Below are 23,463 nucleotides of genomic sequence, written 5' to 3' on the forward strand. Positions count from 1 at the left end.
TACAAAATGCAGTCATGAAACAAGATTCGGACGATGAGAGTGGGCCTCTGTGTGCGCGTATGATGTGCAAGGGTAGTATGTGTCTCAGCAAGAACAGAGTGTGGAGGGGTTGGCAGGCGGCGCGTGGTCTGTCTGAGCCGACCATGACCGAAAAGGGCGCGCGACTCGCGAGTCGCGTAGAGTGATGCGAGAGAAGCATCTGACACAAATTCCGCCAACTCTTGAGAAAAGAACAACAGATTCCTGACTGAGCATTGACCTTTCCCCTTCCTTCATACATCACGACCACGGATCCGTCCTACACCAGAGCAGCGGCTAGAACCATACCGATCATGAGTTCCAAGGGCAAAGGCAAAGCGGACGATGCCACCGCTTCAGACCAGCAGCTCGACCTGCTCCCCTGGGTGGAAAAGTATCGTCCCGCTACACTCGACGACCTCGTATCACACAAAGACATCACCTCTACCATCCAAAACTTTATCGACAAGAATCGTCTACCACATCTGCTCTTCTACGGACCACCAGGTACAGGTAAAACGTCCACCATCCTCGCCATGGCACGCAAAATCTTCGGTCCACAGTTCCGCAACAGCGTGCTCGAACTCAACGCGTCCGACGATCGAGGTATCGAAGTGGTGCGGGAGCAGATCAAGAGTTTCGCCAGCACCAAGAGCGTGTTCAGCTCCAAAGGTGGGTTCAAGCTCATCGTTCTCGACGAGGCGGATGCCATGACCCAAGCCGCCCAAGGTGCGCTTCGACGTGTCATCGAGCAGTACACCAAAAACGTGCGGTTCTGCATCATCTGCAATTACGTCAACAAGATCATCCCCGCCATCCAATCTCGCTGCACACGTTTTCGCTTCAACCCGCTCGAACTCGACCAGGTGGAAGACCGTCTCAACCATGTCATCGAAAACGAAGGCTGCAGCATCACTCAAGATGGCAAGGAGGCGCTGTTGAAGCTTTCGCGCGGAGACATGAGGAGAGCACTCAACGTTCTGCAGGCCTGCCACGCTGCCACCGATCACATCGACGAAACCGCCGTCTACAACTGCACCGGAAACCCACATCCGCAGGACATCGAGGCCGTGCTCAAATCAATGATGGAGGACGAATTCACAACGGCCTACCGAACCGTATCGGAACTCAAGACGTCCAAAGGAATCGCACTGGCAGATATGATCAGCGGAGTGTACGACCTACTGGCGACCATCAAGTTGCCCGCCAAATCGAGGATCTACCTCTTGGACCACCTCGCAGACACCGAGTAAGTTGCAAACCGACCATCTCACAACCAGTCGCGGTGCAGGAAATTCCGTGATGCTGATCCTTTTGACGTTATTCCCGCTCACAGACATCGATTGAGTACAGGCGGCTCGGAAAAGATCCAACTCACAGCGCTGTTGGGCGCCGTAAAGGTGGCTGTTGAGCTCTCGCAGGCGTAGGAGGATCGCTTGCCGTTCTCGCGCACCGCATTGTCCCGCCTTTCACACCTCAATACATGCAGCAACTCATTCGCACATTCACATCTCATCCTCTGAGACGACTGCAAAACACAGGCAAAGTTCTTGACAGTGTGGTCTTCCGTGAAGATGTTTCAATTGCAGTCGAGCTAAAGCTCTACACTTCACACGATGAAGTAACGCGCCTCTAGATCAATACGCTGCGGGTGCGGCCTGATTCTGCCAAACCAAATCCAGCTCCTCCCTCAGCGTCTCCTCCCTAAACCTCAACCTGATATCCGGAACATTGCTCTTGGCCACCACATTGCCCTTCGGACCTGGCGCCTGGAAGTTGGGTCCCAACCAATGCCTCTTGATCTCCATCTCCCACCCTGACTGCAGCACCGAGTTGCGTGCCAACTCACACATGTCCGCCGGCGTCAGCTTGTAGATCTGCGTCGCCACCGAGTACTCCTCCAACAGCGGTTCCTTGGACAAATGGAACTGGAGCGGGTCGTCGGTGCTGATGGAAACATTCATACCGAGCTTGAGGAAGTTGGGGAACGGATTGCGTTCGTACGACAAGAACAGCGCATTGTTGCTCAGAGGCGACATGGCCAGTCCGATCTGCTTGAGGTAGTAGAGGTATTGCAAGGCGGGCACTTTGCGCAGCAAAATACCGTGAGAGATGGACTGCGATGTCAAAAAGGTGGCAGCCATGTGGTCGGTGTCTCCAGCTTCACCTGCGTGAGGTCGAAGGACAAACGTGTTGAAACCGCGAAGCTTTCGCCACTGGTTCAGACTCGAGATGTTGGCGAACATGTAGTAGAGCCAGTAGTTGTACGGTGGGCTATCCTTGAAGTCCCAAAGTTTGGGGACGGGGAACTTCTTGTGAACTCGCCTCTCTGGCTTGCTCTCGTCGTCGACCAGATCGAAACCGACGACACGCTGAAGGAAAACGTGCAGCTTGGGGTGACTTTGGGGGTTCTGTGTCACTTCGAACAGCGGTTCAAAGACGTTTCGAATGATCTGCTCGAAGTTGTCGACGGTGCCGTTCGCCTTGTACACATCGTAGAGACGCGGTACTTGGATTAGCCATCGGACGTTAGGGCTGAAAAGGCCATTGTCGACCACCCAGCTGGCCAGCTTGTCCCACTCGCCCCTGGTGCGGCCGTAGATGGAGACACGATATTCGGCCATCTGGTATTTGCTCTGCTCCAAATCAGCCATGACTTCCTTGGTGAGTTCTGCAAGGTAGCGTCCCTTGATCAAGTTGTCGGTCTTGAGGAAAATCTCACGAAGACGTGACTCGCCCATAGGGTTGTACTTGAGGTTGAACTTGTCGAAGCGATGGAAGGCGTCTTGGTGCGCGTGCATGTCAAGCGTGTCTATGCTGAGATCATATGCGGTGAGCTTGAGCGATTCGAACACCTGCTGGAGCGTCAAATCCTTACCGTCACGGTGAATGACAACGTCATCGGGGAAGCGCTTGATTTTGGCCTTGATGAATCGGAGCAGATGCTTTTGATTCATGGAAGCGCTGTGGTGGATGTGGGTGTCGACCTTACGCACATTGTAAAAGTCACGATGAGGGACACGTTTCATGTCTGCGAGTTCGCGGTACTCGTTGAGGAGGAAGTAAAGGTTCCATTTGCTCTCGAGGTACTTGAGTCGACGCCAAGCAAAGCTCTTGACGGGACCATCAGAGATGACGCCAAGGAGGTAGTCGAGATCCTTGAAGTATTCTCGGATGGTGGGGATGTTGAAGAGCGGTTCCTTTCGGGATCCTGTGAACGTGGCAGCAGGCGATGATGCGTCGTCGACGCTTTGTGTGGGAGTGGCCAGTGCCGCGGGAGCTTGGCCCTCGTAGACCTGGATGACACCGGTCTCGTCCATGTCCCAAGTGACGTCGGATTTGTTGCGGATGTGTTTGGAAGGAATGATGACATCCTGTTCACGGTAGAGGCCGGGCTTGCCGCCAGTGCTTTCGAGAAGCGCCTGGGCTGCCTGTGCGTTGGCGGGGCTAGCAGGTGGAATGGGTGGCGGGAGCGGATTGACAGAGGTTGGACGCACCACGAAGGACGATTCAGGTGGAGGGTTGAAGAGCTCCCAGTGCGGACGAGGAGGTGCGGGATAGATGCGCCACGGCTTGGGTTTGCCTGCATCGACGTCCCAGGAGGAGCCGTCGATCTTGATGGAGCCTTCGGCAACGGGACCAGAGCTGGATTTAGGAGGCTTTTCGGCATTGGCAGAAGCGTGACGGGCGCAATACTCGGCATCCCAGTTCTTGGGGTTGTCTTGCATGTCGCCTTGAAGACTGGCACCCATGTACTTATCTCTGAGCTCGAGACAGGTCTGGAGACTTGTGTAGAGGGCGCGGAGCTCGCCGGAGAGTTCAGAGTGGACGGCAACGTTGGAGGCGCTCAAGTGAGACGGATCAGCATCGAGACGAGGTGGTAGAGGTGCATGGGGAGCAGCGCCGAGACCAGCTGCGGCTGCGGCCGCTTCTGCGGGGGAAGCAGCAAAGTGAGCCTGATCGTGAGCTGCTTGCAAGCTGGTATGTTTGGGCAGCGAGTTGTTAGTGGGCTGAGTGTCATGGAAGATGGTAGCGACGTTGGGAGGTGGGACGTGGCTGCCATCGCCGGAGAAGTCGAGATCTGCGTTAGAACGACGGTCGTCGATGAGTGAGCCAGAGGAAAAGACGGAAGAACGCTCTGCCAGAGAGGTGGAGGCGAAAGTGGGCTCGAGTTCGTTCTGCGAGTCGGCTGTGAAAGAGCCTTGAAGCCGGGTAGGGATATCGACAGCAGGTGAACTGTGGTGGGACGACGAGATACGCCTGTGGGCCCAATAATGACCGTCTGATTCGTGGAGCCGCTTCTCGTCGGTCTCGGAGTAGTGAGAGGCGTCTGCTCGGGTGGCAGGAGGTGTACCGGGGGAGGCGCCGTCTTGCTCGAAAGGATGCCTGTCGCTGGATGCGGGCGATGAGTCCCTGTCGGAGCCGTGCATGGACAGGTTGCGTGCCATTGCGGAAAGGTCAGCGTCGGTGCCGTTGGGCCTTCGAGTACCGCACATGGTGTGCACCGATATATTGGATGGCTGCTGCGCTTGGCGTGAGGAGGGGAAGAGAGAGACGGAAAAGTTAGCCGCGACGAACGAACGTGCAAGTGATACGGGTCGCAGGCAGACTGAGTGAGAGTATCACAATGCGACCTAGAATTGACTGAAAACGACAATCAGAAGGCAAGAGCGACTCAGGGTCCGAGGCGCTTTTATCGCTGCGAGCGAGCATCGCGATATGTATCACCAAGTCACACCAAATTTCACTTTTTCTTTTTTTGTGGCTTCTTTCCGAACGGATGCTCGGACATGGCCGTACCAGCAACTAACGCGCGGCTACTCTCGGTCGAGAAAAACTTGAGCTACTTATTTGCTCGACGCGTCGCTCTCACTGCAGCGCAAGCAAACACGCGCCGCTCGAACAACACTTTGGCTCAGATCAATCGGGCCATCCGCACTGGAGAGAACAACACTTGCAAAGACGACTGAAAAGATCTTGTGCGCGCGTGCATCCGTCTCGCCGCTACCACCATCTCGGCGTCTCACCTCGTCCTCTCCACTATCGCAATCATGGATAACGCTCTACAGTCGCTCACAAACACGCTCGACGCCATCAACTCGCGTCAGGCCGCTGCACGCAAGCGAGCCAGGAAGGGCGCCGATGCCACCCCTTTCACCTCGGCCGTACTGAACCGCGAACGTCTCGAGATCTACACCTACATTCGTGACGCCGATCACCGCACTGAAGCGAGCCTCTTCTGGTATCCTCCGCTTCCCCAATCCGCTTCCACCTCTCGCGCTGGTCCCAGTGGCACCAGGTCGGCTCACGTCCCCAACGCTCGAGTCAATGGTGCAGACGATGCCAATGAGGCAGACCTCCTCCTCGCTCCTCGTCTGCCCGAACCTCGCCAAGTCCAGCCTCCTACTCCCTTGCGCAACCAGACCATCTCCAACAAGCAGTCTTTCCAGTCCCAGAACGAACAGAGCGTCGATCCCCGCGTTCTGCTCCTCGCAGCCCAGCGTCTCAACGACACGTGCGGTAAGGGCTCCAGAACGCGCAAGCACATCAGAGGTCTCATCAAGACGCATGCTATGCTCAACGAGGACATCAAGAACTACGAGAAGCAGATCCGTCAGAGCGAGGCCGACCTTCGTGCCACTGCAGACGGCAAACTTTTGCCATCATCGCAGCTCCCCTCCGCCGACACCGACCTCGCACGCGCTTTGGCCTCCCAATCTGCTAACGATGAGCTCAACGCGCATCTCTCGTCCGTACAGGAAAGAATTCAGAAGGAAGAGCTCGAGATTCTCGCTCTAGAGGAGATGATCGAAGAGCTCCGTCAAGCGCGCTCCGAGTGGCAGAAGCAAGAGCTCGACCGTCAACAGAGGGCTCAGGCTGACGCAGAGGCTAGCAGGAGGCAACCTCGTGAGCACACCCCTCAACGTGCTTTCCCACGTGCCTCCCTCGCTCGAGCGCAACACTCAGACGACACCACCCAGCAGTCTCCCCATCAGGCTGCCAGCATCGCTGACGACGACGTCCAGCAAAACTCTTTGGACAACACCATCGACATCACTCAACGCACCCAAGACGATGAGGATCACGAGCAAGATCAGATACAGCAGCTCAACTTCGACTCACAGACTCGCGACGCGGTTGATGAGCACGACCAGTCCGCTATCAGCGTGGCGCAACCGCTGGACGACGTTTCCGTTTCTCAGTCATTCGACGATCCCGCCGACCTCACCATCCAGCGTTCTCGCGAGCCAGAAACCCACGAGATCAGTCATGCCGACGTCGCAGACACATCGGCGGCCATCGATCCCGTCCCAGCTCAGGAGCCAGTAGTGCCTGCTGCTTCACCGCCGCACAAGCAGCCATCGCACCTACTCGCCACTGCCGAGCACAGCAGCGACGAGCTCGAGCGCGTCACCAACAAGGTCTGGGAGGTCTTCGGAGAGGCTCTTCGGTCCGTCGTACCAGAGCGCGAGAGCGCCGACTACTTTGACACTCTGGATGCCTTGAAGTCGCTCATGAGCGGCGGCAACGCACCCAACGCTGGTGACTATTCCGTGGGATCCGTGCAGACCTCCTCCACCTTGTCGAGCGCCGCAAGCGAGGCGTCGGCCGCGGTGGCAGCGCAGCTGACCCCCGAGGTGCTCATGACCGCCTTCGTCATCTTCCAGATGCTCGTCTCGCCAGAACCGCACCGCATGAACATCGACGAGCTCAAACTACGCGGTCACGAATGGTGGTCCACCGCCGGAATGCAGGTCTGGCTGCACGCGCAATCGCACGACGGCAACGACGTGGCCAGTCGCGCCGAAGCATTTGAAGACGGTCAGAACTTGGCGAGGAAAGCCACGTACGGGATGATCTCGAAGCAGCTGTTTGCCATCAAGCGTCAAAAGGGCGTCGGCCTGGTAGGCTTTGCTTGAAGTCGCCACCCGGGGCCTAGTCGTGTATGAGAACGGTCGAGCCCTCGTTGATTGATGCAGTGGGTATATAGTGATTCTAATGTACAATCTATCATGCGTCTATTTGCGTGTGGTTGCTCAGCTTGCGACTGTGCTTCACGTCTCGCTGGTCAGGATACCGACCATGGCGGTATCGATCATCGAGTCAATGTTGACCCACGAATGTGTGAGAGCTGTGTGACCCGAACGGAGGGAACGATGCGAAATCAGACGTGAGAAGTCAGTGAATGAGGCTTTTTGGATATCGTAGCCACATTGTAGAAACGTACCAAACAATCTGGTGCCGTCACGACCGGCGCAACGCATCAATTCGTCTTCACCACCCGGATGGAAACGGAGGTAGGGTGTGATGTTGTACACTTTGCCGTAGAAAGCTGACCATGCGTCCTCGAGCGTGTTATGCTTTTTAAGCTCGGAGGGCGTGACTCTCAAGAGGGAAGTGACGCCGCCTCTGAGATCGGTGCTGTTCTTGAGTCTGGCCCAGTCTAGGGGACTGCAGCCGGGTGCAAGAGCTACCTTCTTCCGGCTTTTGCCGCTCGAAGCTTTCGCGCCAGAAGCGCCCCCGACACCGGCAGGTGCTGTGAGAGCCGATGTTGATGGGGGCGCAGCGAGACCACCGCTACGAGGAGGAGCCAATGAGGGTGGCGGAGCCATCAACGTGCTGGACGGGAGTGGTCGCGGCGCTACAGAATTCAGAAATGCGGCGGCCTTTGTGGACGAGGACGTTTGGGCAGTACTAGATTTGGACGACGAACTTTGTCTTTGAGCACTGTTCAAGCTGGGGAATGCGGGCGGTTCGTCGTCATGCTGTACTGAAATACTCGGACCATCATTGGCGCTTTCAAAGGAGTCGGCGTCCGAATCATCTGCCGCGTCGTCGGGGTGTGTGGACAGGCGAATGTTGTCGAGATTGATCGCAGACAGCTCGGCTGCTGATGAAGCTGCTGCAGTCATGTTCGCCAATTCCAGATGAGCCGAGTGGTCTCTGTGGGGTGGTGCGAGGCGATGCAAAAGATGATGGAGGGATGCGGTGGTGTTGGAATCCAAACACGCACAAACACAAGCTCGCACAATTTGGCATTTTCAGGGTTCCATCAGCCAAGCTGAGCCACAAGCCTACTCAATCACCACGTAATCAGACAAGCTCTAAGGCGAGCTGTTAGATCCCGAGAATTTCGTGGCGGTGCGATTCGGCGTGTGGTCAATTTGAACTGCAACGTGAGCGAAACGCATGCATTTGGTGCAGCTCAGCCCCGACTCACGGACCACACAGCCTCTTCAGAGGTCCCCAGTGTACATGTACAACCACCAACATTTCAAATCGGTTCCTTCTCGACCTCATCACCACTTCGATCTACCCTTTTTCATCCGTGTCGCTCAGCTCTCTGACGCTTTCAGAATCGCAGCAGCAAGGCACTCAACATGTTTACAGCAAAGAATCCTTTCGAGGACATTGTGCTCAAGGCCACTTCCGACGAGCTCACCTCGGAAAATTGGGAGCTCAACCTCGAGGTCTGCGACAAGGTCTCGTCAGGTGGAGAATCAGCGTAAGTTCCTTGCTCACACCATTGCGACCTAAAGATTGTGCACTGACGTACGGTCCTTGCCCTAAATCGTCACAGCGCCCGCAATTGCATCGCCGCCATTCAAAAGCGCCTCGTGCATCGCAACGCCAACGTCCAGCTCTATGCACTCACCCTCGCCGACGCCGTTGCCAAAAATTGCGGTCTCACCGCTCATCAGGAGCTTGCCAGCCGATCCTTCACCCAGACTCTCGCCCGCATCTGCCTCGACCGCAACACGCATGCTACCGTCAAGAAAAGATGCTCGGCTCTCGTCAAGGAGTGGGCCGGAGAGTTTGACGATCAAAGCCTCGGTCTCATGAAGGAAACCTATGAGTCGCTCAAGTCACAAGACGCAGTCGTGGACGAAGACGCCCCAGTCGATCCACCCCGAGAACCCACTTCTGAGCAACTCCGAGCCGAGGACGAAGAATTGAGGAGAGCGCTCGAGCTTTCAATCCAGGACCAAGGCGGACGCAACGCCTGGAACTCCTACCAATCACAGCAGGCCGAAGCATCCGGTTCCTCTGCCCCAGCACCAGCCTTGACCACCTCCTACTCACAGCAGCCATCGTCGCACAATGCACCCGTCCAGCAACAGCACGCACCGCCTCAACAGAATGGCACCGCTTCCGCATCTAGTGTGCAACCCACTTCGGCAGCCCCGGTACCAGCTGTTGCGTCTCGAGTCCGAGCTCTGTACGATTTTTCGCCGACAGAGCCAGGTGAGCTTGCATTTTCTCGAGGAGAGATCATTCGGGTCCTCGACAGCGTCTACGAGCACTGGTGGAGAGGCGAAGTTAGGGGAGAGGCAGGTATCTTTCCCGTCAACTACGTCGAGGTGCTTCCCGACCCCACTCCCGATGAACTTCAGAGAGAAGCAGAGATGGAGGCTCGCATCTTCTCTCAAGCTGCCGACATCGACAGGCTGCTTACCAAACTTCGCGGTCTTGATCCTGCAAGGGACAATCTTGCCGACGACGAAGAGTTGCAAGACTTGTATCAAAAGTCCCTCGCCATGCGACCAAAGATCGTCAAGCTCATCGACCGCTACAGCAACAAGATCACCGAGCTCAAGGCCATGAATGACAAGTTCGTACACGCTCGCGGTTCATTTGACGAAATGATGGAGCAGAGTCTTTCTCGCTACAACCCCGGCGGCCAGTCCAGTCAAGAATATCTTCGCCCTCGACCCGAACTCACCCAGCAGGTCTCCGCTTCGTCGGCCGATTACGCCCAGCAGTCTGCCTATGCATACCCCAATGCGCACGCCCCACCCGTCCACCAAGGCGCGTCCGGCTCACTTTCGCACGATCAAAGCCAATACCCATACAATCAACAGCAGCAACATCATACATATCCTCAGGATGCTGCTTCCACAGCCGCTGACCCGGGCTATGGAGAGAGCAGTCGCATCCCCTCCGGCACGCAGCCAACCCAGCAGCCGTCTATGGGCTACCAGCAGCCGTCTGTGGATCAACAGTACAATCCGACCCCCCACGACGATGAGAAGCGCAGGCTCTTCGAGCGAGCCAGGGCCGAGAGTGAAGCCTATCAACAACAGCATTTCCAACACCAGGGTCATCCTTCCTCTAGCGGGTACAGTGGAGCGTATCCATCCCAGCCCGACGCTTCGGCTCTGAACCAGCAGATGGGCAACATGAACATCGGCGGCTCCAGCAATTATCCTTCTCATCCCGTCGGTCATTGAACAGGATCGATCGTGCTGCTCAGTGAAGCTGCTCAGTAGTGTCACTTATCATTGTGCATCAGTCTGGAATTTCACTGCCTCTCTGAAGCCTGTCGACTTGCCTGAACTGAACAGCTGTTGCTCAATGGTGTGGGCTGCCCTGCCAGTCATGAGCAACCTCTAGGGCCACGCTTGCTGCCAGGCAATGGCTAAGACTGCCTTGCCCACTTGAGGATCTTCGCGTCTCATTTCGAGTTTGGTTGCGTCGCTAAAAGATGACAGACAGGTGAAATGTGCGGGTGCGTCTGAATGCGTTGAGTTGTTCCATGACGTGCGTTCCCAGCTTTGGCACGCCAAGGTGAAGTGCGGCATCTCTGCGGACATCATCCGCACTGAGCCGTGGACTCCCCGCGCTGGAAGTCGTCGTGTTTTCCTGCACGCGACCTGCAACCAAGAAAAGGCCACGCACATGTTTCCTCTGCTCGCAAAACAAAACTCGAAAAAATTAAAGTCGTTTATCCAGACTTTTCATCGTCCTTGGTGGGGATTGATTGTCATTATGAAGCGGCGTCCTATTTTCTTCCTTGCAATATAGAATTCCGACGAATTAAGTTGCCATATGACACCAGCATCATATTGTCGGCGAAGATTCGAAAGAACAGACATATTGCATCGAGATGCCTTAATCTATGCTTCTGGGTCCGAATGGAAAGCTACCATCGCATGGTGGCTATATATCTTTCTGACTGGAGCCCAGAGCAGTGATTACGAATGCTTGGTCCAATGAACAACAAAAACATCCTGACGAAGTGAGCCGGTATCTGCGAGGGATAATACGTGATCGGTTGCCTTGAAGCGTTCTATGGTCCTTATTGTAGCCGTTCTTGCTTCCATTTGGTGGCGCAACAGAAAAACGTCGTATTTTGGTGACAATATAATCGGCGTGTAATTCACATTTCTGCATTCTGGAAAATGACGCTAGAGCAACAATGTATCTTTGTGGCATTTTAACGATGTTTCTTAATTTGTCGAGAATGAGATAAAATGCTCGAATGACTTGAAAATGGTAAAAGAGGTTTAAGGGTTTGTTAAGCATCCAGAGAGTATCTTGCGATTGGCCGCCGGAGCTGAGTGTAATGCACTGATCACCTCGTTTAAGGCCATTAGTAGCAATTGTTCGTCTAACAAGTGTGTTGTATTGACAAATTCGATCGTGCAGGATTGACGAATTCGCTCGTGCAAGATTGCAGCGTGTCTCTTTAGTCGACTCAGTTTAGGGATACGTGCATGTCTTTATGTTTGCCGCCTGTGCGCAAAACGTCAAATCGCAAGTCTCTTTTTTGTGTGCTATCACGATATAAAGGACCAAAAATGCAAGTGAGAATATTTGAAAATGTCCACACAAATATGAGGAAGTTTGAACACGCTCGGCACTCTGATCAATGGACAGAAGTGACGCATTTCACAGCAATTTCAAACCTGTGGGCCTATTGACAGACGATCTGGTAGGAATGCGACCCTGCGGCGTCGCACTCAGACGGGCGGATGGCGAACGAAGTGCAAACACCTTTGCCGTCGCAGACCGATGCGACTAGCAAGATGCGCTCAATCTCACTCTCGATGCTGGCGCGCGCACCGTTCTCAGGATTAAATGGGGATGCTGGGGAATGTGCTTCAATTGATACAGATGGGCAGAGGCCTATGCGATGTGTGATGAGATTGTTCTATGACGGGCGATCAGCCGGTCTCGTGCCGTGCTGCAACTCACGCACGAGTTGGCAAGCCTGCTCCTCGACGTCGCCGCCTACCCTGAAAAGCTTGAAGACGGTGGAGCGCGGAAGCATGCTGGTAGCTCTGTTGAGACGAGTCTGGAATGCCTGCGCTTGCCTGACTTCCTGCTCGGAAAGGGTGTGATTGGATCGAGCGACGCCGGTGGCTGCATCTGCATATCGATTGGCCGGCAAGTCGAGTGCTGTTGGGGCTCGGGGTGGGTAGGAAGTATCGAAGAAGGCGGGCTTTGCCACATTAGCGTGGCGCGCCGAGGCTGGCTGAGTGACGGCACTTCGAGGAGGTTTCGGAATGGCATCCTCCAATGTGGAAGCATGGACAGCCGCAGCTCCATCGGCGGCTTTAGCGGCGGAAAAGGCAGACGACTCTGCCTGAAGGGAAGCAGGACTGCTGACGTCGCGGATGAAGACGCCACGGACTTGGTCTGGACGCTCCGCTGCCAAAGCGCAGTAGAGTTCGAGATCGAGCTCGCCACTATCGCCGATGAGGATGAACTGCGAGCTGCGAAAGTCGTCGAGGATCTTGACGACATTGGCACGCTTGCGTTCACCTGCAGGTTCGAGCCAGCTGGAGAGCAGGCTGCGAGCACCACTAGGGTAGTGCTTGAGCACGAGGTGGCTGACGGGAAGTCGGACCGTCTCGAGAAAGTCGACAACGAGACTATGAAGCTCCAGAGGGGCGTTGGTGACATAATGAAGGCCAGCGCCAAGGTCGGTCATGGCATGATACCAGGATGAGATGCCCTTTACTTCGGCTTCCTGATAGGGAAGCACAAACACGTTTCGCAAGATTTGCTTTGCGCCCTGGACGACACCGGTGTGTTTGATGGTATCGTCAATGTCGGATATGACCCTCACTCGGCGAGAATGGTCCTCGTGAATTGGGCAGCGTCGCCAAGGACTTTCGGATGCGGCTTGAGTTGAGCCTTCGGCGAAGGAGTCGAGCAGCTTTGCTCTCACTTCGAGCGCTTCGATCTCATCGGGCGTTGCTTGAAGCAGGTCGGCAAAGTGGCGACAGAAAGCGGAGAGCATGTGCCATGGAACTACGAGACGATGTTCAAATTGACCGGTTGAATCGGTGGTGAGACGGGTGGAAGCGAGGGTGAGGCGGCTTCCTTTTTGATCGCGAGCGACGGCGCCATTGATGACGGGCGCGACATCGATGTGGACGTCTTTGTGAGGGGACCTGTAGACCCAGTAGGCTTGCAATCGACGAGAGAGGTTTTGATGAAAGAGGGTGACTTCATCAAGGCTTCTGGAGAGCCATTGAGCTGAGCCGCCGGAAAGCATGGTGTCGGTCCTCTTTGGGGGCTGATCAAAGGTGCTAGATCGGCTGGGTGTGGAGGGAGTGTGTTGGTCGTCCCTTGCGGCTTCCTTGGCGGCGGCAGAATCTGTGGGAAACGCGTGGAGATCCTCCATGAGACGGACGAGGGTTTGATCGTCGGCGTTTTCGATGACTTTGCGTGCGATCCTTTCGGTGAGATGCTCATTGTGGTGCTGATCTGGTTGGGAAGCTGGAGGATCATCGTTATCTATCTGCTGCGGCTCGTCGACAAAGGTGGCGTTGGGAGAGGAATCTAGGATCGAGGAGCCGGCTGGTTGGGGCCGTATCTTGGGAAGACCGGCAAGTTGGCGCGCCATTTGATTGAAGATGCGCTGACTTCTACTGGGAGCGTCGAGGGATTTTGCGACAAAGCCATGGAGCGAGACGTGTAGTTCGACCTCGCCGTCTTGGAGATCCTCGGGAGCGTCGATTGTGGCCCAGCCTTGAGGATGACGATCGCGTGCCACTCTGCGTTGAGCCCAACCTGGAAGGAGAACGACATTCTCGACACCAGCGCGACCGGACATATCTCTGATTCGAGGGAGCGAAGAGGAAGAGGAAAAGTTGGCCGATTTGGCGGCGGTGTGCTGCGTGGATGAGGATGGGGCTGCGGCGGAGGGGAGTTGGAGTCTTGCTCGGGCAGAGCCAGCAACGGCCTGCCAGTCACGGGTGGCAAGATAATCGACGCCAGAATTGAGGAGCGAGCCTGCTCTGCTGCGGATGCGAAAGCGACTCATGTTGGACGGCTCCTGAGATGTGCGAGGATGTTGGTGATCATCTTTGCTCATCAAGAGGCAGTTGGATGAGTGCGGCTACTGGAAGAAAGAGAAGTGCTCAAGACGAACTAAGCGGCAAGCAAGAGTGTCGCAAGCCGTGCGAACATGCTTGTGCAAGGGGGGTTGCGACGGGTAGTGTATGATGAGACCAATGCCATGTGGAGAGAAGCGGAGACAGGGTTGAGATGGTGTTGGTCGACTTTGGGTGTCCAGAAGAGTGTTTCACCAAAGTGACACGGCTCGGCAATTCAGATGCATTGTGACTGCATTGCCAAGCGATTGTCACGGAGCGAGCCCTGAGCTTAGTCATGGTTACTTCAGCCAACCCCACGTTCTTGCCAGTCGAGTAATCAGAGATCAAAGCATCTTTGCAATCACGTCTGTCAACAAGCACATGGAAAAAGCACAGCAATTGCGAATCGGAATAATGGGGAAAATCATGCCACAGCCGATTCGACTCGGGACCCTGAGCTAAGTCAAATCAAGAAGAAAATCCAACTGACAGGAAGAAATCGCTGCGAAATTACTTGGTGACCGCGACCGCCACCAGGCGCACGCACGTTCACGTTCTTTGTGCGTTTCCACACTTTCAACCAACGAGCCACTCTCCGTCCTACCGTATCCATCACCACCATCATTTTGATCAGTCAACAGTCGAGTAGACGTCACTCTGCTGCTGCATATCTCGTCATCATTACTCTCAACCGTCGCTAGCGTGTTCGGGTCACTGTTCTGATTTCATAGACACGTCTTGCATACACAACCTTGACGTCGTCTTCGATTCAGGATACTCCCTTCACCACTCCCCTCCCCCCCCTGCCACAACATCGCCACCATGTCCAACGGCGTCGACTCCGCCCTTCCTCCCAAGGGAGACACCTCCTGGAAGATCACCAACAAGATCGCAAAGGCCGAAAAGGAAGGCCGCATCTGGTGGAGCTTCGAGTACTTCCCCCCTCGTACCGCTCAGGGTCTCACCAACCTCTACGATCGTATCGAGCGCATGGCCGATCTTGGTCCCGAGTTTGTCGACATCACCTGGAATGCCGGCGGTCGCACCTCCGATCTCACCGCTTCCCTCGTCAAGACCGTCCACACCTACATCGGTCTCGAAACTTGCATGCACCTCACCTGCACCAACATGCCCCGCGAAAAGATCGACACCGCGCTCAAGGAGGCAAAGGAGTTCGGTTGCCGCAACATTCTCGCCCTCCGCGGTGACCCTCCTGCTGGTCAGTCCGAGTGGGAACCCCACGCTGCTGGCTTCTCCCGCGCAAAGGAGTTGGTAGAGTACATTCGCGAGCAGTACGGCGACTACTTTGCCATCGCTGTCGCCGGCTTCCCAGAGGGTCACCCTGAAGCTGTCGACGGTGCCGACTTGGAGCTCCAGCGCCTCAAAGAAAAGATCGATGCCGGCGCCGATTTCATCTTTACACAGATGTTCTACGATTTCGACATCTTTGCAAAGTGGGTCAAGGACGTCCGAGCTGCAGGCATCAACTGCCCCATCATCCCCGGTGTCATGCCCATCCAAACCTACGGTGGTTTTCAGCGTGCAACCGCTCGCTTCGGTACCCTCGTTCCACAATACTTCCACGATGCTCTCGATCCCGTCAAGGACGACGACCAAAAGGTGCGAGAGATCGGCACCCGCCTCGTCGGCGAAATGTGCAAGAAGATCGTCGGCACCGGTCTCGGCATCAGCGGACTGCACATCTACACCATGAATCTCGAAAAGGGCTCGCGCATGTTGCTCGACTACCTCGGCCTCACTCCTTCGGTCAACCAGGTCAGCCCTCTTCCATGGACGCCCAGTCTCACTCCCAAGAGGCGTGACGAGAAGATTCGTCCCATCTTTTGGGCAAACCGTGCCAAGAGCTACGTCAACCGCACAGAGACCTGGGACGAGTTCCCCAATGGTCGCTGGGGTGACGCTCGTTCGCCCGCATACGGCGATGTCGACGCGTACGGTGTCAAGCTCCGTTACTCTAACGACGAGGCAAAGGAGATGTGGGGCACACCCACCTCTCTCCAAGATGTCAAGGCCCTCTTTCAGAAATTCTGCGCAGGGCAGGTCAAGGCACTTCCATGGTCCGAGACGCCCGTCGCACGCGAAACCTCGGTCATCAGCGAAAAGCTCACCAAGATGAACCAGCTCGGCTTCCTCACTATCAACTCGCAGCCCGCCGTCGACGGTGCTCGCAGCGACGACAAGGTGCACGGCTGGGGCCCCAAGAACGGCTACGTCTACCAGAAAGCGTACCTCGAATTCTTTGTCTCACCTCAAGACCTCGACGCTTTGATTAGCAGGATTGAGGCCGACCCGCAGATCACCTACCACGCCGTCAATTCGCAGGGCGACATGCGCACCAACACCAACTCGGAGGCGCCCAACGCCGTCACCTGGGGCGTGTTCCCACATTGTGAGATCATCCAGCCCACCATTGTCGAGTCGATCTCGTTCCTCGCCTGGAAGGACGAGGCTTACGAGATCGGCAGGAACTGGGCAAAGGTGTACGAGCCGTCGTCGCCATCGCGCAAGTTCCTCGAAGACATGTTCAATAGCTACTTCCTAGTCAATGTGGTGCACAACGACTTCAAAGCAAACCACTCGATCTTTGAACCATTCCTTAGCGCTTCCAAAGCTACGTCGACGGCCAATGGCTCGCTTAACGGCGTTGCCTCGACCGTCGGCAACGTAGCTGGTCAAGTCGCCGACTCGCTTTCATCGCTTGTCAAAGGCAACGGCTACTCCAGCGGACACGCTCCCGCACCTGCGCCTGCAGCGTGAAGTAGCGCGCATCCCTCTTTCTTATACGGCCTGCATCAACTGCGCGCCTCTTTCGATCCTCGCCGTCTTTGACCTCGTCGATCGAATAACCTCTCTCGTCTCTGCATACAACAATCAATCACGCTTCTTTCGGACATTCTCGGGGCTTCTCAACGTAACGTCACGCATTCTTTCCTTTGCTTTCAACAACGCATTCTACTCTCAGATACCTCTTATCATTGGTCGCTTTCTTCTTCATTGCTCGCATTCTCCTCTCTGTCCGCACGTCTTTGTATCGTCATACACATACCATGTTTCCATCTGCTTGTACGACTAGTTCAACCTTGTCTCCTCTCTCATGCTGTTCAACACCCGCACAACTCATACAATCAGAGAAGGATTCACACACTGTCGTCGGCTGAGCTCGAATGATCGTGCGCTGAGCCTGGCTACGTGTCTCGACTGACCGAGGCTGTAGTCGTTGCGATGTGCTGTGAGGCGGCCAGATTCGTGGCCGTTATTCGAGAGAAAAGGCACATGCATCGGGCAACCCGATATGCGGACGCGAGTGGAGTTATCCCTTTGACTTTTCTTGCACGAGCAACTGCAGAGCGCTCAATCAGCGCAGCGTCACTGCAGGTGAAATTAGGTTGGACCCGCTGGAGCGCAAGCGGCGGCTGTGGGTGCGCACTGACGCTCCATCAATCGGCTCAGTCGACGCATCGACAATGTTGCCTTCTTTCGTCATCCATCACATCGCTCATCATCAACTACTGCAGATATGGTCAGCCTCACCACCTCAGACAACGAGCAGTTCACCGTCGATCGCGACGTCGCCGAACGATCCGTCCTCATCAAGCAGATGCTTGAAGGTAACTAGCTTCCCGTGTTGCTGCTCGCCGTACGTAGATCGCCGTACTGATTCGAAACGTTTTTCACCATTCGTCATGGTCCCTCATCGCGATAGACATCGGAGACACTGATCAGCCCATTCCTCTTGTCAACGTTTCCTCCAATGTGTTGAAGAAGGTAAGCTATCACTGACCGGGTCGAGACGGTTAGGCAGCATACCTCCAGACTTCTGACTCTCTGGACGCCACATACATTCCACGCAGGTTCTCGAATACTGCTCCCACCACCGTGGCGACCCACCCGCACCCGCTGACGATGCAGAGGAGTCGCGAAGACGTACCACCGATATCTCGGACTGGGACGCCAAGTTCATTCAGGTCGACCAGGAGATGCTCTTCGAGATCATCCTCGCAGCAAACTACCTCGACATCAAGCCCCTCCTCGACGTCGGCTGCAAGACTGTGTAAGCTTGCGCCTAATCCGCAGCCGTACTACATGCAGCTGCTTGACTGTTTGGCCTGGAATGCTAACTATAACATCGTGTACTCCCTACGCTCACTTTCTACAGCGCCAACATGATCAAGGGAAAGACACCGGAGGAGATCCGAAAGCTGTTCAACATTCAGAACGACTTCTCGGCGGAGGAAGAGGCACAAATCCGAAAGGAAAACGTAAGCGTCACAATCACACGGCTAATCCTGCGCGGCCGCCGGAACGTATGCATTCCTCGAGAAATGACGCTGATCATCTGTCTACCTCTTCTTTCTTCATCTTTGACGACTTTTTCACATGTAGGAATGGGCCGAGGACCGTTGATCAAAGATCACAAGCTTGTACGATACCACTTCCGTGTTAGCAAAGAGAACTGGTTCTCAACTCACTACAGCGCGTCGCGACCCATCGTGTGCGTGTGAACGTATGACCGCCAAGCAGGGACGGCAGCATCGAGTTCTTCCGTGACAGCAAACTCAGCGAACTACCAAATTGCAGGTCGTACATGCGTCACGGAGCTGATCGACAAGCTTTGACACGTCTCTTGACAACGGCAGCGACCCTTGCACATGCTCTCCGCTGCTCGACGGAATGAATAGATGTTGACACGCTTCAACAGATCTGTCCTTGTCTCGTTCCCTTTTCCCAATGTTATCTTCGCCACAAGGCGTTCTCTCAGGAGATTCTTCGACTAAAGCTGCATCCGCTGACAATGTTGTGTCACCTCTTGTCGTACTCTCGCGCTCGCAACAGTGTTCCCCGATTCTCTCGATATCCACTTCCTTCCGCAGCTTCCTAACAGCCGCACTTCGCGCATCTATATAGACCCCACCAAAATGCAACTACTGTTCTCCTGTTCACGGCTGTCAGGCCTGCTACCCTGGTCGTCTTTCAGCGATACCGTCGCTGTCACCACCAGGATAGCCGCAGCGCTGAGCAGCCACGATGCTCGAGATGCTCGAGCCGATCAGTCTGTACCATTCGCCTTCTCCTAGGCTCGTCAGCACTTCGAACGCCTCTCCCAAATCTTCCACTCCTTCGGTCGTTCCTGAAACTCAGAGCGCTGCAGATCCCCTTCCAGACCCTCTGAGTGAAACACGACCATCCTCGACTTCCTCGGGTGGTTCCGAGAATCCGACTCCCAGCCCCAAGGTAAAGGCAAAGCGAGCAGCTCGTGCTTGCGATGTATGCCGTGAGTCGCCGTCAACCTTGTTTCATTGTTTGGCAACTCCAGTACTTATTGACGGCTTATCGCTTCCCACTGTCGCTTTTGGCAACAACAGGCAACAATCATCGTAAGTGTCCAGGCCCAGCGCCTGGTTCTGAATCGTGTCAGCGATGTATCCGACAGCACAAGGTGTGTACATGGAATGAGCACAAGGCTCGTATGGCTCGTCAAGCATCTGCATCGCCACGAACGACGAAAACGCGCAAGACTTCGTTCCGCCGCTCAAAGTCGGCGCCATCGGTCCAGCCGACTTCCTATCCGCAGCATGTCCTGCCGCCGTCAGCGTCGCCCCCAATTTCGTCGACAAACGACGAGGAATCGGCACCAGCAACTCCAGCCGATGATTACAATTCCCATCCGTGCAGCACAAAGAAGGTTGCTGAGGTAGTAACGCTGGGCGAGATGCCTAGCTGTAACGCGCAAGAATCACTCCGACAGCACACTGCTCAAGCCCAAGCGCTACCAGAATGGTACGTCGACACATTGGCGGTGGCAAACAAACATAATCTCCTCTTTTTCCCCATGTGCCTCGATTCTTGGGAAGAACGTCATCTGCGAAATGGTCCAGTGCCCAACGTCGGTCTTCGATGCGTTGTTCCCAGCTACATCGATCCACCACCAACCACGAACGAGGCGATGGACATGCTCGACTTGCTGCTTCTTGAGATGCGTACTTTTCCAGCTGCGAGTAGCGATATGCTCAACCCAGGTCTAATCACCGTCGTCGAGCCAGCGTCGTCTCAGGAGAAGCTGATCGAGACACCCGTGTCGTCGGATGAAGAACCGCATCCACGTGTCGATTCGGACGATTCTGCCTCGGAACAATCTGCAAGCGGTCCGATCGGGTCTTCGCCGTCACCCCTTCCTCCATCGACCGAAGACGATCTCAACAACCTCGTCGCTGCTGACGATGACGACGACGCCTCGATGTCAGAGCCAGAACCCGAGTTTTCGTACGACACCTCCACCGACTCTTCCTCGCGCGACACCATGCTGCCGCAACGCTTGAAATCCGAGCCGGCAGGTTTCGACCCCTTTCTCTATTCGCCTTGCAACTGCTTGACCGGACCTGCACAAGGGATCGGCACCTCACCAACCTCCATGGACACAGACGAGTCAACGAACGGTGGCGCACGAAAATTCGCGCAAGCACTCTGGGACGAGGGAATGCCAGACGTGCTGACAAACGCTTCGAACGAGGCCGCGCTCGATCAGTGTCTGCGCATCGGAGAGACGCTGTCGCTCAACTGAGCAGGGTCGGGAGCTGTACTTTAGTTTCGCGACGTTTCAGTCGATTCTGTCAATTCCGAACCATGGCTCTCCTCCTCCTCACAGTGTGACACAACGCCTGCTCCGCGATTGAATCTGCATGCTTGTGAAGTGTGAAAATGGGGTTCGCATTGCGGATAATGTATTTTGGTGATGACTCGTGGACGGGCCTACTCGTCGTCCTCATCCATGGCCGCGGCAACGGCATCTGATCCCGTGGCGGCTGCACCGGATCGTCGACTACGCGACCGTCTTGCACCGCCTTGACCGTCCTCCTCGAGGTCTTCACCAGCTTCGCCGGCCTCTGCACGGAGAGCAGCAAGCTCCTCGTCTCCATCGACGGTGCCATCCTCGTCGTCGTCTTCATCTTCATCATCATCGTCGTCATCGTCACTGCCATCATCGCCGCCATCATCTTCGACCTGCTCGTCAGCCTGATCGTCCGCGTCGTTGGCGCGAGGGCGATCGACGTCATCGACCTCACCGTCCGCGTCGTCTTCCGCTTCCTTGTCCTCATCAAACACATCCGCCACAGCATCATTTGCTGCAGCCTCGACGTCACCATCGTCTTCGGCCAAAGCTTCTTCGAACTCGTCTTCTGGGTCGTAAGGATCGAGCTCGCCGACGTCATCGACCTGGCTACGGGCATGCAACCTTCGAAGCTTCTCCCTCTCCTCGAGTTGGCGGTTGGAGAGAACAACGGCATCCCACTTGCCCGGGTATCGTCGGTCCCGGTTGCGCAGCTTTTCGTTGTTGGCGAATCTGGAACGCCAGACACGAAGGGTGAAGCGCATGCCGACCTTGTGGTAGTAGGCCCGAGCCTTGGGACGGGACTGGCTGGTGATGCCATCGCCATCGGGCTGTTCGCTGCGCTCCTTGCCCTTTGTAGCGGCCGACCTTCTGGATCGCTTTTGACGTTCAAACTCGGATTGAGGAGGAAGAGTCGAGTCGAGTCGAGCAGATGCGGCATCCTGGGCATCGTCATCGTCGTCGCCGAAGAGGTCGTCGTCATCGTCTTCGCCATCCTGAGTGGGTGCAGACTTGACGCCTTTGATGGGGTCGATGTCGGCGTCCGGGTCGGCATCAGGAATGCCGTCGTCCAACGTGAGGAGAAGAACGTCGTGAGCGCTCTCGGCAGTGTCTTTTGGCACGTAGTCGCGCGAGAGTTTGTATGGAGTTGCATGGTCCTTCTTGAGCAGCTTGGGCTGCGATGGGTTCTCGTCGTCTTGGTCGTCTGCTGCGGGAGGAAGGGGGAACTTGCCGGTCCTTCTCCTTTTGCGAAGTCTGCGAGCATTGTTTTCTTCAATGTCACGATTGTCGATGAGGGTCATGGGCTCCTCGGGGTCCTCAGGAACGTCTTCGCCGGCAGGAAGGTAGTAGGAAACGCGCTGTTCGCCATCTGCAGCGCTGACAGGACGCAAGAGAGCGACGTCGAGACGAGGATCAGATTGAGGGACACCGTTGACGATGCGACCGGGATGGTCGATGAAACGAACGACCTGGTAGTCTGTGGCCCAGGTCTCTGGATCTGGTAGGAAGTCGAAGACCTGTACGGCCTTGACGCCCTTCTTGTGCGGATGTACGAGGGAGCGGAGAGGCATTTGGGCGTCTGTGAAAGATTTCTCGATCTTTGCGAGTTGGGCTTCTCGAGAAACGTCGATACGTTCTGCGACTTTGGGTTTCTGGACCTGCTGCTGTGCGGCCTTCTGCTGTGCGCTGAGATATTCTGTTCTGCGCAGCCAGGTGACATCGTCGGCGGCCAGAGCAGCTTTTGCGCCGGGTCCGAGGGATTGTGTATGCCGTTGTTGCAGGGCGGCTTGGAGGGTAGCTTGCGAGGCGGGGTCGTCGGTGGCCTTCAGGGATGTGATGAGACCAATGGCGCCGGCGGCCGAGCTGGAAGCAGCTGCAGGGGGAAGGTTGGTGGCAAAGTCCTGGAGCAGGAATGCATCTACATCGTCGAGGTCCTTGGCATCGAGAGAGGCAGAAGCGGGGGCGGTGACCTCGGAAAGATCGCCTTCCCAGAGGTTCTGGAAATTGGCGAGATCGATGTGCATGCCGGCGTGGAGGTCGACTACCATAGGAATAGGCTGTTGGCTTGCGAGACGGTCTGCAAAGTGTGGATTCGCATATCTGGAAGGCTCTGTAGGGATCTTGACGAGCTTGGGCGGATATGGTGGGACAGGGATGGGATTGGGGTATCTGACGCGATCGATGAGCTCGCGCTTGGAGCGCGAGCTGGAGGCGGCGGTACTAGCGCCAGAGCCAGCGCCGGTGCCGTTCGAATACGACATGATGGCTTTCTCTCAATCGAGTGTCGGAGACGAAAGGATGGTGGTGTTGGTGTAAGTTTGTGGCATCGAGAAGAAATGCAACGACCGAGCCAATGCGCTGCAGTTGACTCGCACGCGTCTCGGAGCCGAGCTCCTTTTTCGGCTGTTGAACGAGTGGTGTAACAATTAAGTATAATGAAAAGGTGAAGCCGGCGAGGTGGAGTTGGACCCCTCTTGGAACGTGCTGTGCCGTGCCGTGCTGTGCAGTGACCCCTCAAGACGAGACGCGCCAACTTGCCAGAAAAAAAAGTGATGGCAGCAGGCCGGCCAAGAGCGGTGGTCTGTGAGCGATTTGACTCCCTTATTCGGGCTTGCCGATATCAGACCCACGACACCAAGCTCAGAGAATGCTGAATCGTGAATTTGGCCACACGGTATCATGCAAGGCTGAGTCTCTTCGGCTTGC

At 55.8% G+C, this 23,463-nt stretch overlaps 10 protein-coding genes across 10 annotated transcripts; 6 read left to right on the forward strand and 4 right to left on the reverse strand.

Annotated features, from left to right (window-relative positions):
* Window positions 1-332: 332 nt before the first annotated feature.
* PHSY_002359 (hypothetical protein) lies at window positions 333-1,445 on the forward strand (the record flags this gene model as incomplete). The annotated part of the gene is made up of 2 exons (XM_012332983.1): window positions 333-1,267; window positions 1,355-1,445. The coding sequence occupies 2 exons, from the start codon at window positions 333-335 to the stop codon at window positions 1,443-1,445; spliced, it is 1,026 nt and encodes a 341-aa protein (XP_012188373.1).
* Window positions 1,446-1,655: 210 nt separating this feature from the next.
* PHSY_002360 (predicted adenosine deaminase) lies at window positions 1,656-4,514 on the reverse strand (the record flags this gene model as incomplete). The annotated part of the gene is made up of 1 exon (XM_012332984.1): window positions 1,656-4,514. One exon carries the CDS (start codon window positions 4,512-4,514, stop codon window positions 1,656-1,658), a length of 2,859 nt encoding a protein of 952 aa, XP_012188374.1.
* Window positions 4,515-5,069: 555 nt separating this feature from the next.
* PHSY_002361 (serine/threonine protein kinase) lies at window positions 5,070-6,938 on the forward strand (the record flags this gene model as incomplete). The annotated part of the gene is made up of 1 exon (XM_012332985.1): window positions 5,070-6,938. The coding sequence occupies one exon, from the start codon at window positions 5,070-5,072 to the stop codon at window positions 6,936-6,938; it is 1,869 nt and encodes a 622-aa protein (XP_012188375.1).
* Window positions 6,939-7,073: 135 nt separating this feature from the next.
* Window positions 7,074-7,931, reverse strand: PHSY_002362 (potential heme/steroid binding protein; the record flags this gene model as incomplete). Its single annotated transcript, XM_012332986.1, has 1 exon — window positions 7,074-7,931. One exon carries the CDS (start codon window positions 7,929-7,931, stop codon window positions 7,074-7,076), a length of 858 nt encoding a protein of 285 aa, XP_012188376.1.
* A 277-nt stretch (window positions 7,932-8,208) lies between these two features.
* PHSY_002363 (hypothetical protein) lies at window positions 8,209-10,250 on the forward strand (the record flags this gene model as incomplete). Its single annotated transcript, XM_012332987.1, has 3 exons — window positions 8,209-8,301; window positions 8,376-8,524; window positions 8,600-10,250. The coding sequence occupies 3 exons, from the start codon at window positions 8,209-8,211 to the stop codon at window positions 10,248-10,250; spliced, it is 1,893 nt and encodes a 630-aa protein (XP_012188377.1).
* Window positions 10,251-10,497: 247 nt separating this feature from the next.
* PHSY_002364 (hypothetical protein) lies at window positions 10,498-14,077 on the reverse strand (the record flags this gene model as incomplete). Its single annotated transcript, XM_012332988.1, has 2 exons — window positions 10,498-10,673; window positions 11,998-14,077. The coding sequence occupies 2 exons, from the start codon at window positions 14,075-14,077 to the stop codon at window positions 10,498-10,500; spliced, it is 2,256 nt and encodes a 751-aa protein (XP_012188378.1).
* Window positions 14,078-14,951: 874 nt separating this feature from the next.
* PHSY_002365 (methylenetetrahydrofolate reductase) lies at window positions 14,952-16,907 on the forward strand (the record flags this gene model as incomplete). Its single annotated transcript, XM_012332989.1, has 1 exon — window positions 14,952-16,907. One exon carries the CDS (start codon window positions 14,952-14,954, stop codon window positions 16,905-16,907), a length of 1,956 nt encoding a protein of 651 aa, XP_012188379.1.
* Window positions 16,908-17,372: 465 nt separating this feature from the next.
* On the forward strand, window positions 17,373-18,652 carry PHSY_002366 (ubiquitin ligase complex; the record flags this gene model as incomplete). Its single annotated transcript, XM_012332990.1, has 4 exons — window positions 17,373-17,525; window positions 17,796-17,915; window positions 18,002-18,201; window positions 18,307-18,652. 4 exons carry the CDS (start codon window positions 17,373-17,375, stop codon window positions 18,650-18,652), a joined length of 819 nt encoding a protein of 272 aa, XP_012188380.1.
* Window positions 18,653-19,175: 523 nt separating this feature from the next.
* PHSY_002367 (phospho-2-dehydro-3-deoxyheptonate aldolase) lies at window positions 19,176-20,709 on the forward strand (the record flags this gene model as incomplete). The annotated part of the gene is made up of 2 exons (XM_012332991.1): window positions 19,176-19,382; window positions 19,582-20,709. 2 exons carry the CDS (start codon window positions 19,176-19,178, stop codon window positions 20,707-20,709), a joined length of 1,335 nt encoding a protein of 444 aa, XP_012188381.1.
* A 188-nt stretch (window positions 20,710-20,897) lies between these two features.
* On the reverse strand, window positions 20,898-23,018 carry PHSY_002368 (RNA polymerase II-associated protein; the record flags this gene model as incomplete). Its single annotated transcript, XM_012332992.1, has 1 exon — window positions 20,898-23,018. The coding sequence occupies one exon, from the start codon at window positions 23,016-23,018 to the stop codon at window positions 20,898-20,900; it is 2,121 nt and encodes a 706-aa protein (XP_012188382.1).
* Between the last annotated feature and the right edge of the window lie 445 nt (window positions 23,019-23,463).

The sequence above is a fragment of the Pseudozyma hubeiensis genome (assembly GCF_000403515.1).
Source record: "Pseudozyma hubeiensis SY62 DNA, scaffold: PHS23, whole genome shotgun sequence".
In the NCBI taxonomy this organism is placed as follows: domain Eukaryota; kingdom Fungi; phylum Basidiomycota; class Ustilaginomycetes; order Ustilaginales; family Ustilaginaceae; genus Pseudozyma; species Pseudozyma hubeiensis.